General features: G+C 38.1%; 1 protein-coding gene across 7 annotated transcripts in view; it reads left to right on the top strand.

Annotated features, from left to right (window-relative positions):
• The window catches only part of OSBPL3 (oxysterol binding protein like 3), a 91,274-nt gene that overhangs the window by 19,058 nt on the left and 44,231 nt on the right, over positions 1–27,985 (top strand). For all 7 annotated transcript variants that reach the window (XM_035556413.2, XM_035556410.2, XM_050709256.1 and 4 more), the window contains 3 exons: positions 18–144; positions 22,818–23,139; positions 23,711–23,951. In XM_035556413.2, coding sequence (XP_035412306.1) covers positions 23,859–23,951 — 93 coding nt within the window. In that variant the 5' untranslated portion in view covers positions 18–144; positions 22,818–23,139; positions 23,711–23,858. The remainder of the gene's footprint in view (positions 1–17; positions 145–22,817; positions 23,140–23,710; positions 23,952–27,985) is intronic.

Genomic DNA, 27,985 nt, shown 5'->3' with positions numbered 1-27,985 from the left:
TGTTTGTTTGTTTTCAGATCCAGCAGCAGACTCATGTGAGCTTGCCAGGTTTTGCCTGATGGAATTGCTCAGACTTCCAGTGCTCTAAAAGGGAGAGGAGATTTGGATTCTTCATGGTCAGCACTGAGAGACTGCCCATTCACTGTAAGTCACTCTTACTTGTATTATGGATGTGTAGCCCTCTTTGAATAGGAAAGTAGAAGTTAAATTTCAGGGTATAGAGAATAGAGTCTATTTCAGCTTCTTACTATGAAGAATCACCCCATCCTTATACAAGGGAAGAGGACTGTAGCACTGCTGGTATAGAGGCAGCACTTCCATTTCCTTTTTGGATAATAAATTGTGTTTAATTATGTCTAGAAGAAGAATTGAAGGACGTAGGAAGGAAATGAGAGGTAAACCAGGGGCTGTGATAATGTAACCTTATATTCTGCTGTAATGAGGGCAATTGCTTGAAAATACCTCAAAGCTGCCTCTCTTTTGAGAGAGGACTGGAGTCGAAAAAAAGGACCGTTTCCAACCTAAACCATTCTGTGATTTTTGGGGTTTTCTTTAATCTTAGGCTTTGAGGTTTCCACTGGAAACTTACCAGGTCAGGAAGAGACTCTCCTACCTGTTGTGCAGTTATTTTCTTTGAGGTTTGTACGTCTTTCTGAAATGCTCTCCATAGAAATGGCCAAAGCTGGGACTTTGGCAAGGGGAGATTATGTTACTAGTGTTACTTAAACAAAACAACAACAAAAAATCGTGTTCTTAGTTGATGTGAGTTTTTTTTGCCTGTGTGCTCACTAATTGTGAGATTTAGGATTGGGAAAGAAATCTGTTCAAAGTCATATTGCTGGGCATGGCACTTATGGCATTTCACCTTCTTCTGATAGCATGTATTCAGGGGGCATTGAGTACTTTCGATTAACAACTTGTCTTTTAGGGTAGTGACATTGCTTGGTGAATTCTTTTAGGGTCAATCTCTCCCCATTTCTGTTGTGAGCATGTGCAAGATATTGTTAACTGTATGTAGCTCAGGAGGACTTGTGTTGCAGTGGAAAGTTGGAGATGAGTCATGGAAACTGAAGTATGTAGCAGGCACAGGGGCTGACTCTTTGCTAGATGTGGCTGCTGCTAATCACATTAACAGCCCTGTGCATTTCCAGTTTCTACAAGCTAGAAGCCAACAAGGAGTGAGAGGAGTGGAAAATACTCCTACCTGGTTTATTTGTTTTGGTAGGTACTGCTACGTTGCTACTATGTGCTCTTTCTGGGAGGTGCCAGGTTGCTCTAGGATCTTTTGCCTGTGCATATAGGAGAGTTTATCAAACACTATTATGAAATAGTTAGCTGATGATGTTGGTGTGCTTTTATTTAAGTAGCAAAGTAATGTTTTGTGGTTGTCTAACAACCTGTAAGCTTTGTGTACTTGGCAGAAATGAATATAGCCCTGCTCACAATGTGCAGCATGTGGCTGTTTAATTTTTGGAAGGGGTTCCTGAGGAACAGGTATGTTAATGGCTTTCTATGGAGTTGTGCAGGAAACCTGTGACAAAGTCAGGGCAGGAAACCTTCATTTTGCTTATCTTAATCTTTAACTTCTAGTGCGAGAATGTTCTCTGAAAGGCAATTTTGATAGTTCCTAAAGGACGGGTGGTAGATTTACAGGGATACAAAACTATCAGAATTTGAAAGATTATAGAAAGGAAATTCTTTGTGTCTGCTGTGGCAGAATGCTGCCATGAGAGCTATCACTTTTCTTAACAATAGTATTTTAGTTTTCATATTGACGTAGTACTATCCTGTTTGGGTAGGTTCTGGGAATCCATTAATACTTCATAATCCCCTTTCTTAATATACATTGTCTCATGTTAATACCCAGTGTAATTTCACTGAAAAGCCCCATCTTTCAAAAAAAAAAAAAAAAAAAAAAAGAGTACTTGATGTTCAAAGTGAATTCACCTTAAAGTGAATTAAATTCATTTTACAAAGTTGAAATGAATCTATGGCTGTTACAGAAGCAGTTTCCATAAGTTATTGAGACTTTAGAAGGATTCGTTACTGCTCACTTAAACACACAAAAATATAGTGAAGGAAGCGATCCTCATTTTGCAATCTTTTTAAATTTTATTTGAGAAACTTCATGCAACTCCTGTGTATTCATTGCTATTTTTTTAGGTTTCCTTGCTTTTGCCAAACTAAAATTCCAAGCTTAGTTCTTTAGTACAAATATCATGTACGTTGATTTTTGTTCTTCTCTCACTTGGAGCACTAACATAGTAAAATTAAATACTTTTCACAATATTTATTTTGTAAGCTCAATATTGACAGAAATGTTATTAACAGTGGCAGTTCAACAGTCTGCTGTTTACTGTCTTATATGAGAAACTTGTACAGGACTATGAATTCTGTGCTAAAATATGTCATTTGCTGCTTACTTTGAAAGAAAATGAGGTCAAATCTTAGCGTGCATGTGCTTCTAAATGCAAAAATAACCAATGTGCACAACCTTAACTCTTCTTTGTGCACAAGCTGGTGCCTGTAAGTTCAAGTTATTTGTCTCAGATGAATGCCAAAGTCCTTACTTGTGGATTTAGTTATGAATACTGTCATTAACTTGTTCAATTGATAGTAGCATAGATAGAAGTTTCTGGACAAAAAGAAAGGAACAAAGAAAAGGTGGAGAAGGGGAGAAAAGATGTATTTGTTACTCTACTGTCTCAGTAGTTGCTACTGGAACATATTAACTTTGTATTGTTTAAGACTAAATTAGACTATATATCTGAGCATCCTGTATGGCATCTATGCAAGGGAGAATGAAGGAGCAAGATGACCTTATTTCATAACAGCATAGCTTGTAGTTTTTGTTTTAATGATAGTCACTTTGATTTTAAACAGAGATAATACCCTATTAGACAGGGGAGCAGTTTGAAACAACTGGACTGCTGATTTAGTATGATTCCAGAATAATGTAAGCTTTAGAATTCGTTCAGTAGAAATTAAATGTTTGAAATTATGAACAGGTGGATCAAATGTACAGTCCAATTTCATTAATACAGCATTGTAAAGTAGTAATAGCTTAAATGCTTCTTTTAGGGCAGGTTGCCGTTTGTAAATGCCAACCGTGTGTCAGACTGATATTGGGCCTGAAGCAGTAGGCAGTTGTGAACTCCATGATCGTGTGGTATCATGGATGCAGCATGTTCCTCTTGCAGAAGGGATGCAGCATGCCTCAGCTGTGAAATTCAGATATTTCTAATAGTTCCTACAGCCTATCTTGTGAGAGACTGTGAACAGAAGTGCTTGAAATAGGTGATTAGCATTGACAAAGGTAACGTATGAGAAATCATGAATCTTGTCTCCTGTTACTCAAAGTAGTGATTCCGTATGTTTTTATGCAGAGAAAAGTAGCAACTGCTGTGTCTTGTCATTCCAAAGGAAATCAGGTTGGTTCCCTTGTGTTTTAAGATCAAGAACAAATTATGTTTTTATTGGCACTTCTGGGACGGTTTCATGAAGTGAGGTTCAACTTTCCCCCCCCCCCCCCCCCCCCCCCCCGGAAGTGATATGGACAGTCCATACTCTCACCAATTTTCTCTGAAAATGTTTTCATCACACCATCACTGAGCAGAGACATTCCGTTTTTATCTGGAGGTCATCAGCAAAGTCAGTCCTTTTGATGTAAATCAGTTCTGTGCTTGCAGAAGCCATGAAAACTTCCCTCTCTGATAGATATCTGTCTCTGCCTCAGAGATATGTTAGAACATATGCTTCCACCAGGATTATATCTTTTTTTTTTTTTTTAGAGAGATGCTAACTTTTTCCTGTCTTTCTTTTTGTAAACTCGTGACAAGTTGCTTATTCATCTACTGGTTGAAGAATAAAAATAATGCATCAGGAGGCAAAAGATTTGTCACAGTTCAGGAAAGAACTTGAAGAAGTTTATTCTTTGACTTACGAAGAGCAATCATTATATATGACCAAGGTCCCTTGCATTTCAGTTGTGCAACAGCAAAGGTTTTGTACACAGACTGATTGCATGGGAGGGAGAGTTGCTGTTCTTGGTGGACTCCTTCAGTAATATTGTAATGGGACATGGGACTGAATCTTCGATCCTGGCATGTGTTGCAGTGGGTGAGGTACAGTTTTGGCTTCTAGTGACTCCCTTGCTCGTTGCCCCACTGCTAGTTTAAATGCTCCCATCTGCTTTTGGGAAAAGGTCATACCCTCACTTTAATTCAGAAGGCATGTTCTTGTAGCAGTAGGTATTTGAGGAAGAAATGAAAATCACATTGTTCCTTTAGGTTTGAAGAAGCTTCCCACACTAAACAGAAAAAATAGGTTATTAAAGTAGGTACTTTTCAAGGACAAATAGATTACTTTAAAGATTCTGTAAAATGTTAACAGTATATATGTATTTATTTATTTAAAGCTCATGGTGAAAAGTTGACAACCAGCATACTTCTGCAGTAATGTGCTTTAATCTTGTTTTGTTTATCACATTGGTCCAAGCATGTAATCTGTTGTAGACTTGTTTTGTCATAGTCTTGCATATATGAGGGATGAAAAAAGCTGAAACCTCACCAAGAATAATTATTAGCAGTTATTAATACCCAGAAATGTATTTATGGAAATATAACGTTTGCAATATTTTTTAATGAGTTCATCAAACATATTGACTCAATGTGCCACACACTTATAAAGGAAAGTGTCTGCTATGTCTGCTTGCTTTTTGGTTGTAAAACCGTAGCAAGAACTTTGAGAAGGAAAATATATTCTCCTGTCGGCTGAAGTTATGTTGAAAGAACATTCCAATTCTGGCAGAAAATCAGACAAGATCTTATCTGGTAGGGAGTAAAACATGCTGGCTGGTAACTTTGCAGGCACAATAGAGTGCATCGGAGTAATACCATATAAAATGACTTTGAAAACCTCTTAAAGCTTTTTAGTGTGGCTGCCTGTTTTACTGTAACTTTCACAGGCATTTCTTTTTGTCCAGGTAACTTTTTGTGCCTCCTTATTTCCCAGGAGAGACCTGGGTACTTCTGCCTAGAGTGAGCTCCCAACCTGGCTATGCTTGAAGCAGTTCCCAAGCAAACAGCTGCATGGGGTGCACAAGTACAGAGAGGGAGGAGGGCTAACTTGTTTGGGGGTTAGAGTGGGGAAAATCTCTTTTGGTGGGGAGTGACCTGATGGGAAGGGTCCTCTCTCTGTCTCTCTTGCCTAAGGTAAGGAGACTGGATGGCAAGTGCTTGGTGCTGGCAGAGGTGTATGCACTGACATACACTCGGTGTGTGTGTACACACAGGCATATTATAATACATATAATGATTCTAAGAGATTATTTGCATGTTATTTTTCACTTTCCTTTGAAGTCTGTCTTATGTTTCAGATCCAGGAGAGGATTTAAAGCTGAAAGATTCTCTTTCCATTCCCTGCCCAAGGTCTATTAGTGTCACTTGTAAGAGCTCGCCCACAAGCCTTGTTTTTCCAGTGTACGTAGACCATGAAGTCTGCAACAGCACTGCTGCTGTATTTTCGGAGGATGGTGAACTCTTGAAGAAAAGTTCTTGATCTAAGTGTAGATTTTGTATGATACCTTACCTTAAAAAAGTACTTTTTTTTTTCCTAGGTTTCGTTCAAGCATATGTTTATCCCCATGATTTATTTTTTTCTCTCAGTATTAACTAATATCTGAACATTTTGACAACTGTCTACAAGTCTGATTGAGTGTTGTACAAGTAGCGGTTTATTTCAAATAGCAGACTTGTTTCAGAAAAAAAACAAAGAAATTTAAATTATTATTCTACTTTAAAAGCGTAATACTGAACAATTAATGAAAATGTTGATACTAGAAAATTGCCTTTCTGTAGTACAGTAAGTCTAGAAGTGTTTTGAACAGCTAGCAAGCTGTCAAGTGCTACAAAATGAAATAATTTTAGTTCTTTTGGGCTCTTATGTCATGTTTGCTAAAAAGTGGTGCTGTCAACTACAGTAATAGTCAAGAGGCAGCAGTGCTTACTCTGTTTACAGTGAAAAAACTTAGTATGCTTGATTGAGGGACATAAAAGAATTTATCCTCATAAGGATAAGAAGGACTTCAAAAGTGCACTGTCCTCTTGCATGCGGTTTTAACTCCAGGTTTTATCTGGCAGCAACTCTTTGCCTCTAAAGGTTGAAATTGTTTGATAATGCAGTTTTTAACATGTAATGATGTGCCGTTCCCTACCTGCTGATTTTCTTGTTGTTGTGATTGGACAAAATGATCTAAACAACAAACATGTTCAACAAGGTAAAAGGTACCCCAAGGCAAATTAGCTTGTAGCTTTGCCTATAATATATTTTGGTGTCTTGCCATGTTCAGTGGATTTGCTTTGTTACGCGAGTATAAATCTGTACGTTTTCTATGCATGTAATGATTTGCATAGCTAGTAAACTTATGACTAAATTTAGCATGTTCTAACAAAGTGGGGATGTAACAGGGCAGACTGTAACAGTATTGTTGCTCTCTACCCATAAAGAGAGCGTGTGTATGTATGTCTAATTAGAGTTCTTAACTTTAAATGTTTCTTACTCTTGGAATGATGACTAAGGTAATATTCTGTGTACGTCCTGTGGTAAGTTGCACTGGTATGGAAATTGGGTGAACACTGAAAAAGTAATTTTAAAAATTAAATTTAAAATGTGCAATATGCCTAGAACTACTTTACTGAACCAGAAACGTACAGTGATATTGTACCATTTTGTTTCTGGTTGTCCTTTGGAAGTATAAAAGTTGTGGATCTGATCCCCTTGCACAGTTTGGTGATATTTCATTAATTTATTACGTGAAGAATTAGCAGTTTCTTCAGTTCCCATTTGCCTTCCCCCCTTTTCAGTGAGCAATGTCCAGCACTTAAGACTAGGCAGCATATGCTACCTGAAGTAGATGCTGTCATATAAAAATTCACGTTAACTTTCCGGAGCACTTTTGATTCCGTGTGGGTTGTTAACAGCTCTTCCTAATCTCATGGTTAGAGTCCCTTTGAAACATTTCTATTAAGCATATGCTGCTTTAATTTGCTTTCTCAACTTAGTATACTGCCACCAGCCAGTGTAATCATAACTTCAGAAATAAAACTTCAAGGTTAAAAAACATTTTGACAAGATTATTTTTGTTAATCTTCCAGGCTGTCTCTAGTAACCAGAATTCTGGTATTTCTAATATTTTGTCATCATCTAGGGGTGACAGCATCCACCTGTCTTCTGGGAAACGGAGGATGCACACTCTCCTGCCTCCTTCCGTTCTGCTCTTTTAATGGGAGAGGCAACAGGCTGTAAAATAAGCAAAAGCTCTGGCTGCCACAGATTAAATAACAATGAGACAGTAATTTGCTTCAAATAATGCGTTTTCAAAGGAGAAGACTTTTAAAGACTGCTGAAGACTTTTAAATCGACACTGGTTAAACTCAGGATTTATCGTCTGGTAGTGTTGTAGTTTAGAAAAGGTATTAATGAATAGACTGGCTTACTTGTCATTCTGTTTAAGTAAACAAATAAATGAAAATGTAGATAAAAGTGAGGGATTTTTCTACAGCAGACTGCTACGCCTGAAGAATTTTGTTGTACATATTGTATCTTTGCCGTATAGCCGTAGAAGTATGCACATCTGTGTCTGAAATAGTCATGAATCTTTGGTTTGGCTTTCTTTTAAATAAGTCCTTGCCAAAATGTGTATTTATTTTTATTTCACCCATTGTGATTGGGAGATATATTGAAGACAAGGCGAGGGAGGCTAGTGGTGGTGCCGGATGGCTGTGGTTGTCTGTCTGTAATAATACCTGGGGATTTTACTGCTGTAGTTGTTTTGTTGTTTTTTTCTTATCTTTCTGCAGCGTGGCCTCAAGTAGGCTGTTGGATAATTTTCCTTATATTTGGATGTATCAAATTTGGAGACGAGTTTTTCTTTTTCCTTACAAATTCAAATCCTACTGGGGGAGTGATGAAGAGGGAAAGAACTCACTCACCGGTTTTTAAAATCAGTTACCCCATGACCAGAAATTCCATATGTTTTGCAACTCTCCTAAATGTGAAATTATTCTTCTTAAAGGCCATGAGTCATGCTTCACCATAGGCAAATGCTTTTTCCGCTTGGCCAAACTGCAGTTTGTACTTTATCTTTACAAATTTCATACACTTTTTTTTTTTCCAGTGCCATAGAGCCCTCAATTTAAATCAAAAACACTAATAAAAGCTGGTGATAGCTAAGTAACAGCTGTTGAGGGCATGCTTCAGCATCTCCCCTGCAACCAACACTTGTATTCTTGTGAGATGTCTGTCTACCTGATATTTGCAAACTCCTTGATGAAAGCAGTGCTGGTGACCAGAGTGCAGGAACTGCTGCACAGTGTGGGCTCTGGGGTTTTCCTATGCTCGTCTCTGGCATTGGCTAGTAGTGGATGCTGTGGAAGAAAGTGCATCAGTCCTTATCCTGAAGAGTTATAAAACATCTGCCTTTTGGTCAGACCCTTTCCATAATCTTCATCTGAGAAAGTATGATTTATGATCTGGTGTAAAAAAACAAAACAAAAAAAAATAAAACAAAAAAAAATGTTTTATTTCTTTTTCCAGGTTTATAAAAACTGCACTTACTGGTCTTACAAGTGCATAACTTGGTTGGTGGCACACATGAAGATAAATAAATGTATTCTATAGGGATTTACTTTGTGTACATGTGGCATAAATAAATTGGTTTTCAAGGGTGGTGTTTATCAGTCCTTCTGGCAACAATTCCCATGTACTAATGTAGTAGCTTGAAAAATAATGCTTGCTTATTTTAAATAAAAAAGTGAAAATGCAAAAAAGAAAATCCCCCAACACCAAGAAAAGAAAGCAATTAATGAATGATAATAACTTCAGTAACAAAGCTGGGCATGGAACTGAAAGCGTTCCCCACCCCCCAAAAAAAACTAACACCCAACACAATGATGTAGCTATATACAGTTATATTACACTTGATAAAGATTAGATGTCTGTTTCGAGGCTTTTGTTATGAGAAACTGAGAAACATCTCTTCTTTTTTTTTTTAAACTTTAGGCCATTCTCTTCCTGCCCACAGAAACACCTGCAAACTCTCACTGCTTTTGACTATGTTCTTTTAAGTTTTGATTTCTCTCTGGAGTTGTATTTCAGACAGAAGAATTTTGAACAGTATGACAGAAGCATTTGTCAAAATAAAATCCACATAGCATTCCTAAATCCTGAGTGTCTCTCAAATTGTCAGTGCACCAGAGCAACCTCACTGAAATGAGACTTAGTGTAGGAGAAATGGCGGTGCTGGTAGGAAGGCAGCACTACCATCGATGGTAGTCCTCTCTGTGTGGTGGTGAGCAATGTGGAGGGCATCCCAGCTGAAACATGTAGAGGACGGTGGATGGAGGCTTGAGGGAGATACAAGGAAAGAAAGGAAGGAGTGATGAGAATGTCTTACCAATTTGTATTTCTGCACTTAAAATCATATATTGTATTTATATAATATATATTTCAAAGCAGAATTAGAGGTTTTCAAGTTATGAACAGATTTTAGACTTCTGTAAAACATAACCAGGCTAACACCTTGTTTTTAAGTGTATTTCACTTAAAAGTGTCAGTCATGTCCTGCCTTTTTTCTATTTTTTTAAAAAAGCAAACTTAAAGTCAAAATCCCCATTAAGACTGAAAGGCAATTCAATGTAAATGTCTACCAGTTTCTTCTCATAGTCTAGTGGTAGACTATCAGACTTTTCACTGAAGTCCTAATGCAGGAGAATGTAAATATGTAATTTATACATAGTATGACTATGAGCAAAAGTTCCTTAGTGTGCATCTGTTTAGACAGTTTTGATTATTTCAGGCTTTATCTTCCTAGCACCTTTACACTTGGCTAATTCACGATTAGAAGGAAAAAAATGTGAGGAATGCTTGTGGAGATTTTGAAGTGAGATCTCTGTGAGCTGCTGGCCACAAGCCAGAGGCCTGTTTAGCAGTGGGTCCCTGGATAAGGAATGTGAACATTGTCTGTCTTCAGGATACCAGGCTGAGTGGGAGTGAAGCTTCTCTTCCACTTGAGCTGTTTAACTCTTTATTTGTGAGGAGATCTTTTTATTATTATTATCGTTTTACAGTTCCATAACTAGGCATCAATTCTTATTTAACTTACAGCCCAGAAGTGGGCATCAACAAGCTAGAGATGAGTATGTTTAAAATACAAAGGCGTCATAGAAAAAATAAATCTGCTCGTGAAGAAAACTTAATTAAAAACGTATCAATGGCACTTTAACTAGATGATTGTGTTACTGTACACGTACGTTTAGAAAGCATGTATATAAATACGGATATACTTTGCATAGGTATTGGTAATAAAGCAGCTTTATGACCAAAAAGAAATGTGGGTTTTGGCATGGAAGATAGTGTTTCTGGAAAAGTCCTTACAAGTAGAATAAAGCTGTGAAAGGTGCACTCAACAGAGAGGAAGGATGTGGCCCACCGACGTCTCTCAGGCACAGGAGCGCAGTGACAGATCTGAGCACCACAGCCAGCTGTGCAAGCATGAGCGATATGCATGTTGAGGGAAATAACCAGCTCTGGTCAGGCTCTGCGGTGACTACAAGTGGCCTGGCTTCAGCCTCAACATCCAGATATGCTCTGTTATGTGGCCAGTGTAATCTAATAGACAGTGACCTTTAATTGTCCTTCAGCCTTGCAGCATCAGGCTGCAACTGTCACAACGTGAGTATTAGCCAGTAACGTTCCTGTCATGAAGCTGGAGTCTGAGAACAGCAGGCCTACGTTCCTCTTTTTAGTTGGAGTAGCTTTAATTGGGATCTGACAGTGTCCATAGCAAGATTTTTGCTAATTTAGCAGGTGCAAAACAGAGCAACATATCATCAAGTGCAGGGTGAGGAAGATTTACCTTCCTTTACAAAGAATATTTTATTGCTGTCACTAAAGAAGTTGTGATGTTTCTGCACTTGCTTGTATTTCAGAGTTCTGTAAATGATTGTAAAAACTATCATTGCTGACTTTTTTTAATTTTTGTTTTTCCCCATTAACAGTGGTGAACACTGTTCCTGTATGCTGAACCTGATCCTGTATGCTACAGGAAGGTCAAATGGAAGGCTGTTTAGTGGTGTTGGATAAACTGGCAACCTAATTTGAGCTGTTCGCTTTCAGGTGGTTTATTTAAACTGCCACCTGCGAACTATCTTGTTTCTGTACATGTGGATGTGAAGACTGAGCAGGTGTTGCTCAAGTAATAGATCTCTGCTTGCTCAGCTGAAGAAAAATCAAGCCTGCAGCATCCCTGGAATTGGTTCCGAATATTTAATTAAAAAAAAAAGTCAATGGTTGATTACGTACATAATGTTAATTGTCATTTTGCTCTGTTCAGACATAACTGATGCGTGACTTAATTTAGATACATTAGCTGAGAATCATTACATTCACATGGAAAGAAATGCATTTGTCACATGTATTTAGTTTCCCATGCTTAATGCATAACATCCAACTTGACAACTCCTGCACTTGTTGGTGAGTTTAAGCTTCTTAAATGTGCTGTGTAAGGTAGTTAAGCTGCTGTTTTTAACTTTTAACCAACTCACACTTTTCCTGTGTCCTGGCCTAGCTCTAGAAAAGTATTCCATGTGCAGGGAGGGAGTTGGGCAAGGAGGAAGATGGTGAGAGATGGAGCTGTGAATGTATGAGCTAGTAACAGGAGATGTGAACTCTGCTTCAAGCAGTTTGTGGAATCCCCAGGCAAAATTATTTCCAGATCTCTCTGCACAAGGGAGCAAACCCAATTCGTTCCAACGTTTACTGGAAGCTCTAATTATTCCAAAGCACTGTATAGGGAAATTGTATGAACAACCTGCAAGAGCAGATGACAGGCTTTTTAAAATGAGTTGCTGGACACCACAGGCAGGAAAGGCAAATCTACATCCAGTATTTGAGAATGATACTAAATTTTTGTGTAGGCTGGTGATAGTATTCCCAGCCATACAAAGTCCTATCATCTGTGGTGAAAGCAAAACGCAAAGTGTGAACGTTTAATGTTGATTTGGGTCAGTCTAAATGAACTGTACTTCACAGTGGAGGCTTTGGGAAGCATGAAGATGGAGTCAGCTTTTTCTGGAGGCTGTTCAGAGCCTGGCGTAAGTCTACCATTTGTCCCACTTTCAAAATCTTTCTTCCAGAACCTGATGGTGCTGAACAGAGAGAAACATAAGGAAGAGAGATCAGAATCTTTTTCACCTGAGTAATTGAGTAACTTTTTGTGTACTTTATGGAAATGTAAATTATTTGAATTTTGGTCTGTGAGCTTTCTAAGTAAACTGTCATGCTATTCTGACAGTATTTTAATTCAAGTTACCAAAATGAAGAGAGAAATACAACACCAGATGCTCAAGAAATATTGTGTTGTGCTGTACTCTGTGTTGACTTTTTTCACCTTTTGAAAGTATGATATCCATTCAGCTTCACAAGTGATCTATTCTGAAAATCTTCTCTCCAGGGGGTGCAAATGATACTGGAGCATTACAGGAGATCCTGCTTGCTTTGTCACTGTTTTATTTTATAGTTTGGTTACTAACTTGAAGCAGTGATCACCTTCACTGTTCATCTGCCTAATTCCTATTTTAAAATTACAACAGAGAACAGTCTTTGTCATCTCGTTCTGGTAACAAAGAAGGAATAGTTTCAACAACTCTTTTGTGATTCTCCAGATTAGTGCAAGTTTTCTACTCTGAAAGATCATTCCAGTGAGGGACATCAGAGGACTGGTCCTTCAGTCAGAGTAGGATATGTCCTTTTGATTCTCTGTCCATACATGCAGGGTTTCAGAGCTTTGTTAGGCAATCAGATACGTGTGGTGCTCTTCTCAACATCTTTATTTTGCTAACCACAAAATGCTGCTCATAAACTTCAACTGTAAAGAATTTCCAAAAATGCTTCCTTCTTCTACTCCTGGAAAGCCTTCAAGCCTTTCCAAAAGGATGTTTTTGGAGCAGTCTCCGTATTGCACACAAAGTGACATGTTTAAAATACCTTGCTCTTTTCTCCAGACACTGATGAGCAGTCAGGCGACTTAGCATGTCTGAGAATGGCATTCTGGAATAAGAACAGTAGGACTGCTGGCTCCCGCTGCCACCTTGTTTGTTTGCAGCTAGAACAGGTAGTTGACTTATTTCCTTAATTTGCAATACAGAACAGAAGACAGGAAAACTGCAAATGCTGATTGTGTAACTTCTCCAAGAGTAATCCTTTCAACTGTTGTCAGTCATTCCAAGATTCATCTTTATGTTCCATGTAAATTGTTGTCATTTTGAAGTAACAAAAGTAAAGGATTTGAACATTTCTTGACAGTTTCTGATGTAAAAAAAAAAAACAAACAAAAAAAACCTGCGAGTACAGTTTTGGGGAGCAAATTTATGGTATTCTTCCAAAAATGCACATATGCATTTAATATGGAAGTGTTAAATTCTCTTGACTTTAGGTTACCATTCATGCTATTTTTTTTCACATTCCTCCTCCAGCTCTTCGTTTTTGACAAACATTTATTTTTTCACCTTTTCACAATGAAATACATGGAATAAAATAATGAAATTCAGTTCTAAGTGTTGACTGTCTTTATGGCATAGATTTTTTTGTTTTTTTGTTTTCTAGAAGAAAGTATGAGTTATGAAGATGCTTTAAGCCCTGCAAAGTCCAAGTATTGTGGTCAAGATTTGATGAAAACTTTGCATATCATTTCAATCACAAGAGCTTTAGAAAATACAACTTTATTTCAGAAGTACAATTTTCTGGCATAGGTTTTGTGAAAGTGTTTTCCTCCTTTATGCATTCTCTATTTTTTCATATAAAGAAGACTTATTTGGATGAGTTGCTTAGGCTTTTTATCCTGAAAGTGTTATTTGCTGACAAAATTGTAGAAAACGTAGTTAATAAAAGATGAGTGTTAAGGATAAAATATGTAGGTCAGCCTGGATGAAGTGGGCATGACTACCATCTGTTAAGAAATCAGCTTTCAATATTATGTTTCCTGATGCTTCATTTTATTTAAAAAAAAATACTTCAAAAATAATTTTATTATTTAAAAGAAAAAAAGACTTTTAGCTTCTTCTATTAAGAAGAAATTGCTTCTTTATTCACATTTTCAGAAATTCATTAAGTGCATTATATGAAAAAATGTGGAAAATGTCTTAAGTATGCCAGGATGCACCTTACGCTGCACTACTCATAATTAACCGCAGGTTTAATTTGTTTTTGTGTTGTAAGCAGTGGTGGTTTTAGAAAAACCAGTACCAACTGCCAGCATTTTAGAAACAAACACAAAAAGGATGAGAGGCCGGGAGAAGAGAGCAGAGAGAGAGGAGGTGAAGAACAACAGTGGTGGCACTCTTCCACTACGAAGAAGTTTAACGGGAATCTGCATCAGTTGTAAACACGTCTGTTTATTGCTGCTTTTATAGCCTATAATTAAACCTAGGCTGTTCAGCTGTAGTTCAAGTACAACCAACCTCAAAAATGCTATGAAGCAACCAAGATGCTAGACTGCACACACATTATGAAACTCTGCACGTTGTCTGCTGTCTCTGTACCCTGTTTAGTGACTGGAACTGAAGTGAAAAATGAGTGTACTCATTAGAAGTAATAAATATGGATTGTTAAGCTGTAGCACCCTTTCACTAAGCTTAAATCAAATTCTTTGTAAGTTATTCATTTCTTTCGTGTTGCGGAGGCATCATAATTAAAAACTCCAATCTTTTAAACCTCTAAAAATGCTTGAGAATAGGATTGAAGCTTTTTTTTTAAATCTTGTGGAATTTCATTCATTTTTTAATTAAATTCAAATAGATAGGCAGTAGGTTGCACTAACTTGAATCTAAATGTAAGATTAGGGACATAGTATCTCTCGCAGCTCTATTTGGACCAGTTGAAAGTAACACTGCTTCCACTTTTTCATTGCTGCCCCTAAGTTGGAGAGTGCCATGCCTGCATTTTGGTGAACAGAGTAAAGTACATGAATTATTCGCTGTGCCAACTGACTCTACAGTGAAGTGGATTAAGGAAGTCTCCTATGATTTTATGTATTTATGAATTTTTGGATGAGGGGGAATACTTATCTCCAGTGAAAGGGCAGTAACAAATTGTTTGGGAGCAAGAGCATCTTAAGCTGCTTTGGCTGTTTTCAAAGTGTGTATGAATTTGATGACTTCGAGCTCCAGCTCCACCCTGGAGGCACCAAGCTGCTGCTGAGAGCCATGGAAGTCCTCAGCAGTTTTATATTAACTATTAACATTATTGCCGGAGGGATGCCATATTTTATACTGGGATGCCATACTGCAGTTGAATGGTATAAACAAGCTCAGTACATTAAAACTCTATACATCTTCCTTCTTCTGGGTTGTCTGTAATAACATTAAATTATTCACCAAGTCGTAATTGAAGCTTTCCTTTTTGGCCAATCTCCTAATTTGCTTTTATGTTTTGTTCTGTTGTAGCTCTGCAGTGGTACAACAAGAACTGATGTGAAAGCACTTACTCTGAAATAGGCCTTCTGTTCTTCCCTAGCATGGCTGCTTCATCTGCAGCTTTGGGTTCACCTTTATTATTTTTTTTTTCCCCAGGGTCAGAAGTTCTTCTGCCAGCTCTGTCTGAATAGAGCCTTTAAGGTAACCCTAGCTGGATTCCAGCCCTTCAGCAACTGAGAACTTGAGGAGGTAGCGGTGGTTGTGGGAACTTAGATCATTTAAGTTGGGGAGATCCCCTTAAATTACTACTTTCTTGGTGAGGACATACACTGATAACATAGTCTAAGGTTCTTATCTCTAGCCTGAGTCATCTCTTGCTGACCCAGCTATTGCAATTGATTCTTTCCCCAGGTTTTCTTCATTTTGGCAAAACACCACATCTAATCGTTCAGATTTATAATCAATGTTCTTACATCTTGTGTCTCTGCTTCTAAGTATCTCTCAGTTCATGTTTATCTTATGCCAGAAGGATAATGTTGCAGAAAACCTGATCTGTGGAGTCTCTTTCCTAGTTCACGTTGTCCAGGTGTTTGTTATAGTCATACATATCAATGGATTTAAGACCAACTGTGATATGTATGTCTTCCAAGAGGATGATCCACTCCATCAGCAGCTGCTTCTCATTGTTCATGTTACCTGTATACAGGTACATGATGTCTTTCCCACCACAAGGACAGTTGCAGGCATTGTTCTGTCTGTCCTCGAGGAGCTCCAGCGCAAGCCTTAACATGTTTCTTTTAAATAAGAATTAAACATTTCTATGTACCGTTTTTTATCGTATTTGCCTTTTTTTCTTACCTGTTGGTATCAATAACAAAACCACTTAGCACTCATAGCACTAATTATCCTCAGCACACCTTATAAGTGGTGTTTCTTGCAACACTTCTCTAAAGTGTCTAGGTTTGTTTACATATTGCCAGTTCAGAAGCACAATATAGGGAAGTTAGTGGCCCTCAGCCTAAAAAGATGTAAGAGAAAGTTAATGCTGATGCACTTAAAACTACTTGTTCTTTGGTCAAAATACTGCACATCTCTTTTCAAGTTTCAAATTATCTTAATGAAAAAAACAATCTGTGAAGACCTAATCTATACATAAGCTTTAAAGGAAGCTGTGGCTCTGTCTGCATCAATTTGTAAATGCTAGTGTTATAAAGTACACTGAAAGAGGTGTATTGGAATGGATTTAGAGACCAGAAGCCTACAGAGATACAACAAATTGGTCAAGAAATATGATGTTTCCATAATCCACAGTCACTGCACTTTGTAAAGCATGTAAACAAATTTCTATGCATCTGGGGAAAAACTGAATCTTGTTACCATGCTCATTAAAGTTAATGAGATTTAAATTTTGAGCTAATAGTCCTGCTTTATAAAGGATAACACTAAACTTTCTCAAGAGGAAGTGTTGTTTCCCCTGCAGCTTTATTTAGAAATTGCGATATATGCTACACATACATGACAGTTCATCTCTATCGTGGAAAAAAATAGGTATCTGCAAGGGGAAAAAAAAAAAAGTTTTTTTTTAGAAAGTATATGATGAAGTGTGAAAATTAAAACATCACATCAAAGAGAACAGAGCAGGCGTGTTGGATCCTGCCACTCTTTCAGGAACACATCTAACTTTCCGCATAAGATTAAAGGATCTCTGGGTTGTGTTTGCTGTTCATACATACCCCGTGACATTTTTCTTCAGGCTTTGGTAAGAATTGTACCTGGGCTGCAGAAACTCTTTCCTCCAATAGTTCATTTTACTGTTCTGCGTGAAACAGGTGATTGGTTTGGGGTTTGTTTCTCTGTAGTTAAACCAAGTGAGCTGGTCTAATAAAATGTGTTGCTTGACGTCAGCCTTGGTAGATTTATGCATCTCACAACATTATGCAGCTTATCAGGTGACAAAGGGCCAGTCTGGTACAAAGTTATATGAATGCCTTCAGTGATTTTAAAGGAAAGTGATGTCTTTTTCTTGATGTACAGACAGTGCTGTCTTAAGATCTTGAATTGCTACATGCTGGCAGACTGACAGCTATTTCCACCAGAAGGCATTGACTTCCAGAACATTGTGCCTATCAAAATTGAATCTAGGAAAACAAATAGTGTGCATTTCAGTAATGTTTTAGCACTAACGAGTATTAAAAAAAAAAAACGAAAAAGGATTAGGCCTTGGCATATCTTTGTTTCGGTGAACAAAGCAAAGCTTTAAATAGCAATAGATAACAGAAAAATGAAAGGCAACCATGCGTGGGCCAAAGCTCTGATGATGGTGTTTCCACTCATACCAACCCTGGGACATTGTCATTAGCAGATGATTCTCTCAAGGTTTTCAGTACAGACTGTGAAATGATACTGTGTGCCTGTTCTTTTCCTGACTGAAAATGAAAAACTTTCTTCTCTCTTCTATTGCTTGATCATCCTTTGTCTTTTGGCTTGTAAAGTGTTCTCTGGATGAATAGCATGTCCATTGCAAACAGTCCCACTGCTTCTTTATTGCTTGAGTTTGACGTCCCTCACTGCACCCATGAGCACTGCTGTACGCAGTGTTTGTACTCCCAGCATTGGATTTGATCACAGCTCAGTAGCTCCTACTTTCTGGACAGGGAGACTGTGAACCCCTCTGTTCCAGCATCACAAAGCAGGTCCTGTGGTCCCTGGGTTTGGGGCTTCTCCATCACATGTGTGAGTTGTACTCAGAGCTGGCAGGGGGGCATCTGGGACCCTACTCCTTCTGGTAGCTTGTGCTAAGGAGCACGGAGCTGCTAGCCTGTCCCTCGGCAAGGCTCTTTCCAAAAGGGGCTGGGGGAGAAGAGGAATGGATTATTTAGGACCTGACGTGAGCTAGGTCAGTCCTATTTAGCTGTGTTCTCATTCTCACCCGTGATTAAAAGTTGGATTGAAAAGGTGGTATGACAGCTAAACAATTAACATAACTGCCATTGCTAATGGATTTATTTTTGTATCACTAGTCACAAAGATTATTAACTTATCTGTCTATGATATGCATGCAGCAAATTTCATAAAATGTAATCTGTCTCATCTCCTGGGGGAGGGGGGCAACAGTGTCAAGATTATGCATTTAAAATTAATCACGTCACATTAAAGTCAATTTTTACGGTAGATGTGAGGAAAAGGTGGTATTTTTATATATACTTACATTTTAGGATGCATATTGACCTACTTCTAAATTTATATAAGATCTTTCTAGTACAAGGGACTGAATTATTTGTCCCAAGGGTTAGTGAAACAGTAGATACTTGCTTTGCTCCAGGAACATCTGACTAGACTTGACAATGAACCGTGTTCTTCTTTTGTGTCTTATTTGGGATGTATTGTAGTGGATTGTCTCTGGGTGGTTAGTTGTGTGGTTTTTGTTGTTTTGTTTTGTTTTCTGTATGCTTACAATATGCAGGATTTTCTTTCATTAAGTGATGAATATTATACATGAAAAGTAATCTGGTGTTAAATGCAGTATGTTTGTGGTTTGCCTAGTTTTTTTCCCTTTCCCCCACCCTCTGTCTCTCTTGATTACACAAGTAGGACAGTTTTGTTTGAACTAAATTTTTCTCTCTTGGGTCGTTGCAATAGCATGATTTAATTACTACAGCAGCCTCCTTAAGAAAGTGGACTAGATGGAAGTAACTGTTTCTTTGCATCGCAGAGTGCTTCAGAGAGTAAGTAGTACGTGTCCATGGCCAATGGAAGCATCTGCTCAGCAGAGGCTGTGATTTGGATGGTGTCTAGAGACAGCACCTAACTGAAGGCAGGTCTGAAAAACTTCCTGTTACTGTTAGTTTCCTTAAGTTGTTTGAATTTTTGCCTTCAAAGGCAAAAAAAAATAATAACTTTTAATAACTTGTTTTTAACTGTTTTATATTTGTTTCTGCAATATTTTTTTATTTTATTTTCTGTAAAAGGAATAGGCAGCAGTGTTAATGTATTTATGTGCCGTCTCTTTCAATAGTATGAATCTTAACAGTAATTCAAGAACAGCAAATACCCTCTTCAAAAAGACATCTGCAGTAGTTGTGCATGGCATATCTGTAGTTTAGAAATAATTCTTTCTTTTCTTTCTTTTTCTTCTTCTTTTTCTTCTTCTTTTTCTTTTTCTTTTTCTTTTTCTTTTTCTTTTTCCTTTTCTTTTTCTTTTTCTTTTTCTTTTTCTTTTTCTTTTTCTTTTTCTTTTTCTTTTTCTTTTTCTTCTTTTTCTTTTTCTTTTTCTTTTTCTTAATAAATAAGTATGCTTATTGCTTTGAGAATTGCTAGAGATGAATTGTGATACTGAGGAGCTGTTTTGAACCAGTACAGTTGTAAAGGTTTGAGGACAATGAGGACAAGTTAGGATAGTACTTTTTTTTTTTAGCAAGTCTTCCTGTTGTACATATTGTCATATATCTATTATTTGTTTTGATTGATTTAGAATGATAAGGCTCCTGGTAACAGATGATAAGTAAAGATAAGTACTGCTTATGGGTTTAGGACACAATAGTTATACATAATATTTGATGCTCATGTTTTCTTACTTCTATAAAACGGTGAGGTGATTTGCAGAAGTACTCTTGGCCTACTTTTGCTGTTGTTGACTTAATGGAGAAGAATTAGGCCCATATTTAGCAGTTGTGACAATTCGTCTCCTAAATTTATTCGGATTTGCCTCAGCCTCACACCTTTAATTTGTCTTTTCGGAGGAGACAGAAGTAGTTGGTAGCACATGCTTCAGAGGAAAGATGGGAGCAAACATAGTTCTGAGGCTGTCCTGTAGCATGGGGAAAAGCAGAAAGTCTTGAACCCGGAGTAATTGGATCATGTTTACCTCAAACCATGAGAGCCTGCTGCAATTTTAGCTTAGTTAGCATAATTCTGATTTTTGTGCCTGCTTTAAAGTCTTAATTGCTCATGTACCATTGTAACCTTAAGTGCTGCAGGTAATGTAAAATATGAGTCACCCTAGAGAGGCTCAGTCACTGCTGTTGGCAGCCCGAATACGAGAGTCTACTTGGGATGCAGGATCAGTGTTCTTACACCCTTATGGAAACATAAGTTGGTAGTTGTTGAAGGGCAACCATGTTTTCCTTTTTTCTTCCTGAGCTTGAAGAGAATTTTAAAAAAGGAGCACAAAGCAGTTGCTGGAGGATGCAGCAGTTTTGACAGATGGGTTGGAGCCATATTCAGTATTCACTTACAGTTTCACGTTCAAATCTGGAATTCTTAAGGTAATAACGTGAATTACTGGGAAACATTACTGAAATATTAATAAAAGACTTTGGACAGAGGGCGCACATCATTCCTGCCTTCTTCAGAGCTGGTAACAAAAGCCTTTTCTTAAGTCCATGTAGCAAATTAATTTGAAGGAATATAAGAAAATTGGAAAGCCCTATTTTGGAAGTAAACCTCAGAATACTGCAGGTGGTCTCTGTCAGATGTATCCTTCCAGCCTCCTGCCTCTCTTAAGCACCTGGGGGTAGGTGGTGGAGTCATCTTCAACTCATTTGAGTTCTGGAAAAGTGCCCGTCTCTCTCTTTTTGCTTCCTAAATAACAATTGCCATAGGAGATCTGGAGTTCTTAGCTGTGTGCCCAAAGTTAAGTGGTGTAACTGTCTCTGGACCATATCGACGTTAGCAAGGATAGCAGTGCAGTGAAAGTGGACCTCTGTAGTGAGTTGGGTAATGGCGAGGACCCCACATCCACACCAGGATGGGACCAGTCAGGACGGGCTCCAGTCTGGTGCCACGGGCTCAGTGCTGCGAGCGCTGGCTGCGCTCCTGGAGCATGCCGTCTGCTTTCACTTCATCTAGAGGGGATTTGGTGTCTGTGCTCCACAACTGTCCTGCAGAGCTACCCAAACTGTGGTCAGAAGGGCTGATCAGGAGATTTGCAGAGGAAGTGTACTTCTAATCTGTGCTAAAATGCAAATGTAGGCACACCTTAATTTCCTTTAGGCTCCACACTGAAAAAATACGATATTAGAAATATCCTTCTGATTACATGGCTTCTTTTTGTATTAAAAACAGTTAGGCCTCCATTTTGTTTTTCCATTTTCTGAAGCTTCCAGGGTGTCACAACCATTGTGCTGTGTTCAGATGGGCAAAGGGCATCACATAATTTCCATCTGGCATGTCCTGAGGGATATGCTCACAAGATACTGATGACAGTAACTTTAAGTGTATTTTGCTGCAAATTAAGCCTGTTTCTTGTCATGAACTCTGCCAATCCTTGCCAAAATGCCAGGTAGTGAACAATGAAAGCCAGGTGGTAAATTGGTTGTTCTAGACACTGAGCAGTGAAGAGGACCGCATGGCTATCTGAGTGAACAGTGAACATCAGTAAAACACTTGGTGCATGGCACTTTGAAGACAGTATCTGAACTGAGTTTACAGGAAGAGTATTTATGTCCCTATCGTGTTTGACATCTACTGGTTAATATACGGGGATATTACCATTAAACTGTTTTACTAAATGCACCTTGAAACTGATTAATAAAGTTGTGCTTTATGCTTACTCAATAGTTCAAACCTGTTAAAAGTGCTAGTCCTTGGTCAAATGCCATACAGAAATTTGTCTTCTGGATAGGAAGAGTCTATAACTTCTCCAAACCACACTAGTCCTACTATTAGCAGTAATTTCAGTGCAAAACTTGTGTGCAAGGCCCAGTCCACATCACTGTGCTGTTGTGTTTTTCATAGGTTCTTGCATTGTACTCTCTGGCTTTGTATTTAGCGGATGGTTACTGGAAACGATTGCCAAACTGACTCACCAGTGAAACAGCCTCAGCAGAGCTTGCTTTTTAACCTGACTTCTGGAGACTGGGACTGTTTCATTAGTGTTACTTAGTATAGATTTGCTCTGGGGGTAATTGAGTATTTCTAAATAGATAAGATCAAGCCGTGTTGCAGAAGAGGTGCTGTACGCTGGAACCGGTCTTTGTTCAGAAGTTGGATGCTTCAGACCACAGCAGTTAAAAGCAAGGTTTTCTGCAGCACCAGGTTGTTGTTATCTTAAATTCATCACCTGTTTGTCACGGTGGTTTTGTTTGCTTGTTGTTTTGTGTTTTAAGGGAAACTAGAATTTCTAAAACAAAACATTTTACTAGGGATCTTAAAATGCTGCTTCTCTCAGCATAGGCTTTTGTGCCTCTTCAGGAGAAAAAAAAATGAATGGAAAACTTCAGTAACCACTGAGCCTGGTTCAGGACTCTTCTGACAGTGCGAGCTATTAAGCGGGTTGTGAAGTAATGCCTCCTCCCTATTTCGGCAATTAATTTTCTCTTCTCTGTGGAAATGTCTTTACCTTCCTAGGTTTGTGCACCATTCCTCATGTGCAAATTCGTTGCCCAAGACAATAAAATCTGAAGCGACAGACAATTCACAGAGCTGCTCCGTCACCCCAAGTTTTGGAAAGCATCACCCTTTTGTTACGTCCTCTGTTCAATTTAAAAACAAAAATGCAGTTACCATGACAACTCTTGCCCACACTGGAAATCCGTTATTGGGAGTTTCTGGCATGGGTTTTATTTGCATATGCTGCAAACTGCACTGTTATTAAACAGACTGTTGACTATTCTTCCAGTCATTGACTTGGACAACTGATGTGACAGTAGTCACAGCTTTCTGGTTCCAGGTAAGATGCTCCTGCACAGCTTTATGTAGCTGAATTTGCATGCTCTCTACTTGTGTGTATTGCTCATGTTATGTATTATATATGGTCTTACAATCTGAAGCCATGCTTACTTGTTTAAATCATCAAAGAACTTGAAAAAAAGTGTTTTTTCAGTTGCTATCCTTTTTGTGAGATATTTCGTTAGATGCTTTCTCCTCATTTTGAGAGTATTTTGTTCTTTTTTTGTATAAATATTTAGTATACTCTGTGTATCTGTTAGTCATCTTTTTATTATTATTATTATTTTATTATGAACTTAAGTCTTTAAAATGATTCCTGGTGCTGTACTTTGTCTTCTGCATAAGTCACAACAATTAAAATATGTATTTAGGACCCTAAATTCTTGATGGTCCTGTTTGATCCTTGAAAATTTATCTTAAAGTGCCTGTTGAATTTATTTCTAGTAGTGTACAGTAATGCGGTCAGCTTGTATTACCAAAGACTATTATGATTTCATGATTCGTGGTACTGGATGGCAGTAAGTGATTGTGTCTGATAAACTTGGCTTTTTGTTTTTTCTTTTCCCTTTTAGGAATTTCCATGAGATGCAGATCATGCCACTGGAATGCATTTGAGTAAACGATGAGTTCTGCATTTCTCAGGAGTCTTCCAGTACATTTGCTTAATTACCTTTTAATGGTGTTCTAAGTGAGCTGATGTGAAACGAATGGTCTTGGATCATGAGTGAAGAAAAAAGCTTTGGTGTATCCCAGAAAATGCTGTCTCCTTCAAGAAGTACTAGCAGCTGCTCCTCCAAGCAGGGAAGTCGACAGGTAATACAAATGTTTTGTAACCAAACTGAAAGCATTTGCAAGATTGGCTATTACTTTTGCTTATGAATATCAGTGAATCTCTTAAATTCTGTTTTCCTGTTGATTGTTTTATTTTATCACCTCTTTGGCTTCCTCACCCTCTTCTTTTTTTGTCTGTAGTAGGATCTTTTTTTTTCAGTCAAATGCAGTAAATACATGTTACACAAATATTTATTTGTAAAATAATATATATGACCTGCCTGAATTGCAGGCACTTGTAAAATTGAATTTCTATCACATTGCATATACAGTGTCTTTATAGTGAAATATTGCTGCTGTGGAGTCTTGATCTCAGTGGTTTGATCTTGAAACCCCAAATCCTCTTTGGAAGATACCACTTCTGTGGTAGAATACTGGGCAACTGCTCCGCTTATTTCAAGTTTCCAGGGAAAGATGTGAGTCCGTGTGTGAAAGAGAATGCATTTTTCTGAAACTTGACATAGGGCCTCTTTGACATTAAAATGTGCCTGTGAATGCCTCTGTGCCCGTTGTTGCTGGAGACATGTAGTTAAGAAAATACATATTTGTGTAACATGATGCATCTGGATGCCTAATGCTATTTGAAACATCAAACCACACTTTGCCTTCTGCAGAAGTGATCATTTATGCTGTTCTTTCAACCTTACAGTTTTAAAAGACCTGTCTGGGAGTGTATGTACTTGATGAGTAAGACTGCTTAAGACAGCTTTTGTTAGTGGGCAAGAAACATTGACTTGTAGCCGTGCTGAAAATTAAGTTTAAACACACTGAAACCATGCTTGTAAAATGATGAGCAATATGCTCAACATAAACTTTTATTTGTACAGATGCTAGCTTAGTGGAGCTCTTGGAGCTGCTTCAGGTTGAAAATTTAATTGGAATTGAGCATCCAAATCCCCCGAAAGCTTTGGAGTCCTCAGCTGTGTGTTGAAAGAGCACCTGCTTTTCTGGGACTTCCGTCCCTGCCCATACAATTGGCAAGGCAGACAGATCTCTGAGCAATTTCTGCATTTTAAAATGATGTGCTTGTAAGAAATGCTGGGCGTTTCTAGTACACTAAGCATGGAAATCCTTGCTTTCAGGACACTTTTTGTTTTCCATCAACATTATTTTTTATATCCTCAGTATGAGATTACCTTTAATAAGCATAATGTAAAACATTTGGTATTGTCTGTTCCAGCAGCTCATGTCAATCAAGTGTTTCATATAGTATTTCAATAATAAGATTTACATGAGCATGACTAAATCCACTGGTGCTTTACATAGCCAGTAAAATCAACCATACTTATGCAGGAGGAATTTATGCAAAAAACTCACTGCCATTTTAACATGGTCAAATCAGTTGGCTAGCTGAGGCTTTTGATATTACTGTCAGTGGATCCCATTTCTTAACCATTTTATTCTCACCTGCTCTCTTTTGGAGGAAGGAAATACATCAGTAAGGTTTAATATCATCTTGTCTGTCCCTACTTTTTTAGTCTTTGATCACCTATACACAAATGCAAGGTATACCTTGCAGAGGTGAGAGATGCAGCTTGCTATTTTATTTGTATTCCTGGTGCATCCATGTTCACTCAGTATAGTCAGGCAGACAGTAAGTTCCCTCATACACCTATCAGGTCAAGCTGAACAGAGATATAAAGTAGGTTGTTTCTCAATCTATGTTGAGGGCAGTACGGTCTATAATCATAACAATTCATCATAATACGAGGCATGGTGATAAATATCTCCACTTTGATTAATGTTTCACTATTAAACTTTTCATGGTCAGTCATTGCAGTACCAAGTAAGTGACAGAATACATTTGCCTCTAGAGAACGTAAAAGAGTCAAGTGACTTGTCCATGTTTTCAGGAAGTGTTAATGAGAGAGGCGAGCCCCCAGAAGTTGGGGCAGTTTGCATGGCTTATCATATGCTGAGACTTAATCGCTAAGCAGACTAAAATTTCTACTTGCTTTCTTTTTGTATATAGTCTGCAAATTTAGAAAAACATTTTTTCAGAAATTAGTTGTTCATTTTAAGGTGTTTATCTCATTTTATTTTTTATAAGAGAGACTTCTGATATTTGTAGGGAACTCAATACTTTCTCTACTCCCTTCTTTACCAAGTGCAATATCTTCGTAAGTTGTCGTATAACTTTGTTTGCATTTGCCAAAGTGATCAAGAGGTCTACAAAGTAGCTAAATTTACAATGTTACTCCTGTTTAACGGTATTGTGAAAGTTTAAATCATTTTGCCATGTGCTCTGCAAAATGTGAATTGTTGATTTTGGTATTATTTTGTTTATCTTCCAGCTCTATGGGAGTCTCCTTACTCCTTGTTCCAACATTTGTGCCCCTTTCAGCCACCTTCAGAACTAGGCTTGTTGCTTGCAACAGATCTGCCTGGATGCATTTTTCTGTGCTGCTGATCTGACATGGCAACTCTTTTAATCTGATTAAGTAAAAAACCAAAAACCTCTGGACAGCGCAGGAGGAAGGGATTGAGACAGTTTTAGTTTGTTTTTCCCTTAAATAGTGAGATCTGAGTTCTGAGTCTCTGTTTTCCTAGTCACAGACTCTGTTGCAAGTACACGCTGGCACCAAGTAATAAGCAACTTGAGACTGGGATGTGGAACCACAGTAGTGTAAGGCTACCGCTGGGGTTCCTGTGACTGCTAAAATTTAGTTATTACTCCTCACGGAGCAACATGTGCCAGTGGTGTGGAGGATAAATGGAGTCCCGTGGTGCAGAAGGTAGACCACTATGCCAGAAGAGTTGACTGAAGCAGGGCTACAGGACTTTGAGGGGCCTGCTGCTTCCTTTGCTAAACTTGGTGCCCTTTTTCTGCCAGATGCAATATGTTTGCAGTGTGAACTGCAGACACTAACAGTTAATGCTGTTCCACTATGTTCACCTCACCCTGAAGCCCCGTGGCAGGTTGGAGACTACTGCCACATCCCACCTCTCTGCTCTTCTCTGTCAGCCATGGAAAGGGTTGTCTTCCACAAAGCCACAACTCAAACCATGTGTTGTGAGGAAGGAAAACTGGTCTCGGTCTTTAAATTTAAACTGACCTATGTGCAAAAGTTGATATATTATGATAGTCATTTCTAAGTCTAATATGCTAACTAACTTTTTAAATAGATACAGTAGGGAAAAAAGCCTTATGACAGGAGAGCTGCTTAAAAATACCTCATGTTCTAAAAAAGAAAATTAAATCATTTCTGCCAATTTTATGAACTGTAACAAATGCTTTAGTTGCAGCTGATGCCAACCCTTATCCTCCACAAAGCAGGTTTCTATTTTTGGCACTTAAAATATTCAGTACAACTGACTGCATTTTATACTGAAAGAAAGTCTGGCACTGTCATCTGTTTCGTTCAGGGAGCTGCAAGTGCAAGCATCAGTCTGAGAGCCCTTCAAACTTGTTACTTCATTCTTTATCCCAAAATAATTCACCTTGAGGAGCTCCATGATACATAATACTGCAGAAAATGGGAAGGCTCTTATTTTATTACATAAAGAAAATAAATACAATTATCTCATGACAGACTTCTCTCTGAAAACCGAAGTGTATGGTTTTTTATTCTCAGCAACACAGCAGGTATGCTCTTCAACTACAGTGTGAATTTCCCGTGCTGATCTGAAATGAGCATCTTTGGACCTGAGAAAAAGTAACAATGGTACTTTCCTCCCTCAGCCTTCAGTGAAATTTCAGCCTCAGGCAGCAAATGCAAGGTTGATCATTTTGTGCAGATATTGGCCCATAATGATGCAAAACTTTTGGTAGGGTTGTAATCTTTTTTTCTTCTTTTTTTTGTGTGTGGGGGGAATATGAAAAGAGGTGGGGTGCTTTTTTTTTCTCGTTTTTTTTTTTTTCAGTTTAGCACTATGGTTTAGGGTATCTTTTTCAGTTCGCTGTTGTGGGATAAGAATCAACAAAATGGACCATAATGTAAATGCTTCCAGTAGCTTTCATGAGGTTCTGTATTTCTAATTTGCTCCTCTGCTATTTCAGACAGATAAGAACAAAT

Source organism: Cygnus atratus, chromosome 2 (genome assembly GCF_013377495.2).
Source record: "Cygnus atratus isolate AKBS03 ecotype Queensland, Australia chromosome 2, CAtr_DNAZoo_HiC_assembly, whole genome shotgun sequence".
Classification (NCBI taxonomy): Eukaryota; Metazoa; Chordata; class Aves; order Anseriformes; family Anatidae; genus Cygnus; species Cygnus atratus.
This window is presented reverse-complemented; position numbering and strand designations above follow the sequence as displayed.